Genomic DNA, 7,140 nt, shown 5'->3' with positions numbered 1-7,140 from the left:
TGTAGGGGAGTGTAGCCGCTGTTCAATCACATACTTCATATCAGCTGCTAGTATATCGTATATTTGGTATATCATGTATTCTGTAACAATATGGAGAGGCCCGTATGGTATAAATTCATCTTCTATGTCACGACCGCTGGGAAGGCGTAGGCGAGTACCACCGGGACAACACATGGTCCGTATCAGCCATAAGAGCTGACCTGTCAAGAAACGTGTTTGTGTGAGTGGTCATGCCATAGGAAGTGGTGACGGCTCTTCATATGATCAATGCTGTGAGATAACACGATCGCGACCTAACTAATGTATAACATATGAAGTAGAATGTTACTTGACGTTGTAGCTTGTGTATGTTCATAGTGTGAGGGCAGTTCGAGGGGAACCTCCGTGCTGTCGAGACGCCCACATCATTCTGGAATCAGACCGTTATTCTGATTTCTGACTGTTCCCGCAATGCGTATGTATCCAATATTTGTAGGAAGTTCTTATTATATAATCTAATGTGAGTTGTTATTTAGTGGCTTTGTATATTTTTGCATTTGTACAATCGATGTATTATTTAACAGGTTTGAACGCTACTGAATAAACCCTGAGTGAGTGCTACGCAGTGGTATCAGTCACCCCAGACCCATTGACAATATCTTAGGCGTTCTCCGACGGCCACAGGGAAGTTGATATGATTGGAGAGTAATGGACTCTCCGCCAATGTAATCATTAAGGTTGAGTTCTCTGGGAAGTAATTTTGGCAATATTTGTGGGGGACCTACGACAGTCTCTAGGGGGAATGATATAGCACTATTGATACTGCATTATAGTCCATGAGGCAGGCAAGTAAGTCTTTTCCACAATCTGACCAATCCTTGTCACAAACAGGGCAGTTTGTTGGAGAGATGGAGACAGTTCTGGTGCAAGTTTTGAGAGAGGGATGAGGTTGGGCAGGAATTGGATTTCCAGTGAAGTCACTTAGGGTTGATAATACTATAGATTGGGATTCTGATGCAACTGTGACAAGGAATGATCAGGCCAGTTGTGGAAGGAAACTTTGCCTACTTGTTTTTGGAGGCATTGCTGGAAGAGGAGTGTTTTGTCAGACTAAGGGGCTATGGGGGGGGGGGGGGATTACGAAAAACTGATCCCATTTGGCTGTGCTAAACAGAGTATGCAAGATATTTGTAGAGGAGGGGGGTAGTAGAAGGACAGGGATGTGTGGAAGAGGGAAAACTGGTGGGAGAGGTAGTACTACAGAGTGATGGACAATAAGGTTAAAGAGTAGTATTAAGGGAGGATGGGGTAGCTGATGAATAAAGTTGTAGGGATGGAAGAGATGAAGTAGTGGATGTTGGGGGAGGAGGAATGTTTCCTGGAGATGGAATTTTAACCAGGATGGATGATATGGACTGGGCTGATGTGATAGTGGGTACTAAGGAGGGGGTAGTAGTAGCTGTTTTCTGAGTATTGGGTCAAAGGAGAGCCTAGGATAGGGGAACTGGAATTTAAATCAATTAAAATCAATTGTCTGATAAAGGAGTAAGCCTTTATGTCCCTATTAATGGTACAAAGTCTCCATTACTGGCCAAGGTAAACCTAGGATATTGTACATCCCTCAGGGTCCCCTTGTGGGGCAAGGGCTGAACAACTAAATGGGAATACCGTGCTCATGGCTCCCCCAGGCCATTGATTACTGGCACAAAGTCAGCCTTTCATCATTTCTACATTGCTCTCACACCTTAGGAAGTGGATAGTTGAAGGGGTTAATGAAGAGGAAGAAATTAAAAAGGTAAGGGGGAAAAGACCATGCAAAATCAGCTGAGTTGAAGACTGAGGCCCAAGGCAGGGGTGATCTATAACAGTCTCCATCTCCTAAGCCCCCTCACAGCAACAATGGGCATGGGATTGGGGTGGTATATAAATACTTGTATTCATTTAGACTACTTATTCTAAGCATACAGTGGAACAATTGCTGAGCAACACAATAAATACAAAACAGTTTCAATATTACCACTATGAACAGAAAAAACAAATCTAAGAAATACCCTACATAATTTTCACTACCAATAGCTACTTACCATTCCTAGCTTTTTATTAATTTCACAATCATTAACTTAATCATACAGAATGCTAAACAAAATGTCTATTAAATATAATTCGCTACACCACTGATGTTTTGTCACTGGCGGTACCAAGTCTGTACCCCTTTATCCATTTTCTTGAACAGATAGATGTCATGTAAAACTGAATAATATTCTTCCTGTTTAGAAGGCATTCCAAATTAATGTTTTATATGAAGATAATTAGTGAACTAATATGGCAGTCATGCAAAATTCAAGAGTCCTCTTGTAATTCTGCAAGACTGAAACTTGGTGATTAACAATAATTTAGCAAAACATAAATGGTGCACTTGTATAATAAAACTATAAAATCTCAGTACTCACTATTACTGGGCTGATGCACTGTCTGTTGAATTTTTATTTTATACCAAAGTGGTATTTTATTTTCTGAACATGTTGACTTCATTTACTGATTTCCTTTGCTTTGTTCAACTTTTGATATATGGCATTCCTAAAGTTTCTGGTCTTGTAGTCAGTGTATTGATATTAATGAAAAGCTCAATAAAATTTCTATGTCCATTTCACAATCTCGCTAAAACATATATTACAAGCTTTCATATTTCATTATAAACCTATAGGCACTAATCAAAATGTTCAATAAACATATAAATGCACAAAAATAAATTTTGTATATATTTCAGTTGGGTATTAGAATAACTTAAATATCTGAATAATCTTTAGCACAAGAACAGAGTCTTCAAGGCACATATAAAGCATCTGGAATGTATTTTTTTTTTTTTAAATGTAAGAGTATTTTAGAAATATACGTCACTTTTACAAATGATGCCTAAATATACTAGTATGATTTTTAAACCTGAGCAGGTTCCTCATTATTGTCAGCAACCAGAACTTCTCTGTTTTCATAAGTCCAAAAGCCATTGAGATCAATCAAGATGCTGCTGACAACATCTCCTTGGCCACAGTTAATAAGATCCTGAAGTGTTATTCTACAAGGATCTGCTGGCTTCACCATATCAAATATCTCATCTTTCACATCTTCAAAGTTCACTGGCTCTTGGTTGTGTTGCCGCATCTGTTCTTGTATGGATCGGAAAAAGTAATTCAGAGTAAACACATTTAGGTATCCCTTTCCATCAATGTCAAGAATTTTGAAGAAATAATGCAGAGCTTGTGGTTCCTTCTGGTTTTCAAGAGCCAGAACAAAGTCTAGGTAGGTTTTGTAGTCCATCTCACCATCATACGTAAGGCACTCCTGAAAGACACGGTCAATGAACACAGGAGTCAGGGTTCCCATGCCATATCGTGAGAGTTCTTCCTTGGACAACATTCCATTGTGGTCTTTGTCTAAGTTGAGGTAAACACCATACACCCTTAGGGCAGATGGAGCTGAGAACCAATTATTCTGCTGTTGATCTTTTGGTAGTTCTTCATCACGAAGTTCAAGAAGATCATCTAAGAAGCTACATGCTAGGATATCTTGAATTTTAATCTGCCCTGTGTGCATTGGGTCAAGGAAGAAGAAGAATTTTCTGACAGCTGTGCAAACGTAAAAAGAGTGGAAAGACTTCTCAAGGCCATCTAACTGAGGTAGTGTTGGTATCAATTCCAAGATGTAATTTTCTAGGTCTGATTCTCGTAGATAACCCTGCCCTGTAACATCATACAGGGAGAGGCCAATCCTTGTCTGGTGAAGCCATACTTTTCTCATCACATAATTGAAGAAATTCATGATGGATATTCTTCCATACGGATCATTCTGCAAAAGCTTACAGAATGTTGATGGTTGGAAATACTGCTTGCATTTAGGCCCAGCTTGTTCAGCAACCTTTAAGAAATCCTCATAGTTTATCAGCTGCTCTTCACCACCCAGATTTGGAGGTGACTGGTGTTTGTCTAGGAGCATCCATAAATTCTTTAGTTCATCATTATCTAGTAGCTCCCTGCTCCTCCTCTGAAGAAAGACAGCTCTAGACTCCTCCCGCAGTTTTTGAAGCAGCTGATCATCCTCTGGAGGCAATTTGTGATAGAACTTAGGTATCACAGAAAAACTACTGGTATGAGTACCTGTTTGCTTTGCTGTGCCTTTCCATTCACAATAATACTTTTCAAAGAGTTTATCAACAGCTTCTTCATCTTTTTCTACAGAACGTGCATCCTCTCCTTCAGCATCTTCCGTTTTCTTTTTTTCTTGCTTATCTAAATGACTCTGAAGAAGTGATTTTAAATCCATTGTACAGCAACATGTACCTGGAAATAATAAGTGCTTTTGTATTATATTGCTAAACAAATATAGTATACATATAACATGAGAGAGAGAGAGAGAGAGAGAGAGAGAGAGAGAGAGAGAGAGAGAGAGAGAGAGAGAGAGAGAGAGAGAGAGAGAGAGAGAGAGAGAGAGAGAGAGAGGAAGAAGGAAGAGGGAAGAGGGAAGAGGGAAGAGGGAAGAAGAAAGAGGGAGGAGGGAAGAGGGAAGAGGGAAGAGGGAAGAGGGAAGAAGGAAGAAGGAAGAAGGAAGAGAGAAGAGAGAAGAGAGAAGAGAGAAGAGAGAAGAGAGAAGAGAGAAGAGAGAAGAGAGAAGAGAGAAGAGAGAAGAGAGAAGAGAGAAGAGAGAAGAGAGAAGAGAGAAGAGAGAAGAGAGAGAGAGAGAGAGAGAGAGAGAGAGAGAGAGAGAGAGAGAGAGAGAGAGAGAGAGAGAGAGAGAGAGAGAGAGAGAGAGATAAACAAGCTAAACAGCTATTTATTATATCATAGCAGTATCACGCAAAGGCCAACAAACATTTATCACATGTGTTCTGGGAAGATGGACCTAAAAGTGATCCATTATTTTATGATTTTATTCAGTAAGATGTACAATAAACAGAGACAAGTTTTACCTAGCACATCATAACTCTTTTGGTATGTACAGAAGTACAAATACTGTAGCTATTGCTTAATATGATCATTATTTGCATTACCATAGCAAGATCTACTGTTATTAGTATTTTTTTTTTTATATCTATTCCCCAAAAATAGGTGTACTTCCTGTCCCCAAGATAATAAAAGCTTTCTTCATAGGCAGACAGTGCATGGCAATGAGATTTTCATGTGTGACAGTATATGGAATTGATAAATTGACACTTTTCAGCAAAGACAGTTGCTGGTTAAGTTATATGATATAGAAACATGACACTAACAGGAGTTCTTTTGACTTTCAACCTTCACTGGTAAAGAACTGACAAAATTAACAAATTCTGGACATTATATTTGTTCTGAAAATGGTTCCTGTATCCTGAAGATGTGCATGTGAATGCTGTCTTAGTTCCAGTGCAGGATTAGACATTAGTAATTTAGAATATCATTGACGATACACCCAGGAGGTTTGTTATCAAATAAAGAACCAGTGTAAACTCTATCCTGTGAGATTAGGATGGATACTGTCAATAGGATGACAATAGGATTAGGATGATGCTGTCAATAACATCATCAAACATCAAAGACTTTTTGTACATTTTGTCTCCCTCCACCCAAAATCAAGCTTTCCCATAGGTCCCTCAAGCCTGTGGGATAGGGAGGGGAGAGTTGGTTGCTAATTCAAAAACCAAAGATTGGTTAGCACAAAAAAAACAAATATCAGATTAATATTGATTGCACCTCAAAATCCACTTAATCAACACTCCTAATAACTTTTTTTTTTTTTAAGAGATCTTTCCAATTTACTTCAATATTCTATTCTGATAACAATGTTGCAGTTCTCCTTTATACATTACCAATTTGGTAATTCTTTACAGTGCAGGAGCACTCACCAGAGACTAAGTCACCAACTCTACATTACAATTTTTTCAGCAATCTAAGTGGCCATGACTGGGCATACCCTTTGGTCACTGCCTGAGGAGAAGGCTGATGGGGGGATCCACTCCCCAACATCCCCCAGCAAACATCATCTTCACCTCAGAATGACAGCAGGGTAGAGGGAAAACTCGGGAGCACTTAGTGGACTTAGACTTGGAGTGTCACTCTCCGCAATAATTTTAATTTATTTGTGGCATTACCATTCATGTCTGCAGATTATTTCTTGTCCCAAGAACTGCAACTCTTTGTCCTCTACAAGAATATTATCTTCAACTTACTCTAGCTCAGTGCTTCCATACCATAAAGATTAACCTGCAACTCTAACAATAGAGAAGAACACTCAAAGAATTTTCAGGGTCCAATATTTCCCACATTCAATTGAATTTTGCATTTCCATTTCAAGTTCTCAAGCTATGGGTCAAAATATCAAGATCTTGGAGAAAAACATCCAACTTTGAAATTATTATTCCTTGATTCAATCATTCACAGGGTATTATGCATGAATCTCTTATTTTCCAACTCAAATGATATAAGACTTGTTAACTGTGTATGAAGTGACTTCACCCCTCTGAGACTAACAATATTTTGAGCATGGGTTTGGTTGATCTGAAATTCTTGCATTGAGGCCAAGAACTACACCATTCACTACTTAAAACAATGGCTAATGCCTGAGCAGTCTTGCTGATCTGCATGAATGGCTCTAAAAAGCATCAAGCCTGAAAAAAGTCTACACTCAAACTTAAGTATCATCCAAAAGAAATGTTTTAAATCAATAGAAATACCCAAATATTTTTACAAAATCTAATATCTTCACCTAGATGCCCCTAAAACAGAGAGACACTTCTGATTGGCAACTCTCTCTGACGTGCTATCAAAACATACCGGACACAAAACAAAGACTTCAGGGATCTCTTGACTGAAGTGAATGACCGATACACATATTCTCTAGGACGCCTAACACTGTCCATATATAATGTAAGAAACAAGTCTTTTCTTTACACAAAATTCATTTTTTCTTTAAGTGATTTGTTAATTCAAAATTTTGGATGAATAATTCCATAATAATTTTTGTTATGATGTAATCTTTTCTACTTATCTAATACCAAATTTATACAGATGGATAGATAGATATATGGGGAGAAAGAGATAAGATATATGAGTAAATATATAACTTATCTGCCTTAGTTTTACTAATGACAAATACTTTTATTAATTCCTGCAATTTTCATGTTATAAATATATATGA

At 38.2% G+C, this 7,140-nt stretch overlaps 2 protein-coding genes across 3 annotated transcripts in view; both read right to left on the bottom strand.

Annotated features, from left to right (window-relative positions):
• The window catches only part of LOC125028809 (guanine nucleotide-binding protein subunit beta-like protein 1), an 11,397-nt gene extending 7,128 nt beyond the window's left edge, over positions 1-4,269 (bottom strand). The window contains exon 1 of one of the 2 annotated variants that reach the window (XM_047618322.1): positions 4,131-4,269. In XM_047618322.1, the coding sequence (XP_047474278.1) occupies positions 4,131-4,156 (26 nt within the window). In that variant the 5' untranslated portion in view covers positions 4,157-4,269. Of the gene's footprint in view, positions 152-4,130 lie in introns of those variants that run through there. The other variant, XM_047618323.1, reaches the window with a different exon arrangement.
• LOC125028808 (serine/threonine-protein phosphatase 2A regulatory subunit B'' subunit gamma-like) lies at positions 352-4,296 on the bottom strand. The gene is made up of 2 exons (XM_047618321.1): positions 2,430-4,296; positions 352-409 (listed from the first exon to the last, which is right to left on the bottom strand). The coding sequence occupies exon 1, from the start codon at positions 4,294-4,296 to the stop codon at positions 2,914-2,916; it is 1,383 nt and encodes a 460-aa protein (XP_047474277.1). The 3' UTR covers positions 352-409; positions 2,430-2,913.
• Positions 4,297-7,140: the final 2,844 nt, after the last annotated feature.

Source organism: Penaeus chinensis, chromosome 9 (genome assembly GCF_019202785.1).
Source record: "Penaeus chinensis breed Huanghai No. 1 chromosome 9, ASM1920278v2, whole genome shotgun sequence".
Classification (NCBI taxonomy): domain Eukaryota; kingdom Metazoa; phylum Arthropoda; class Malacostraca; order Decapoda; family Penaeidae; genus Penaeus; species Penaeus chinensis.
Note: the sequence above shows the minus strand (reverse complement) of the source record. Positions and strands in the feature narration are given on the sequence as shown.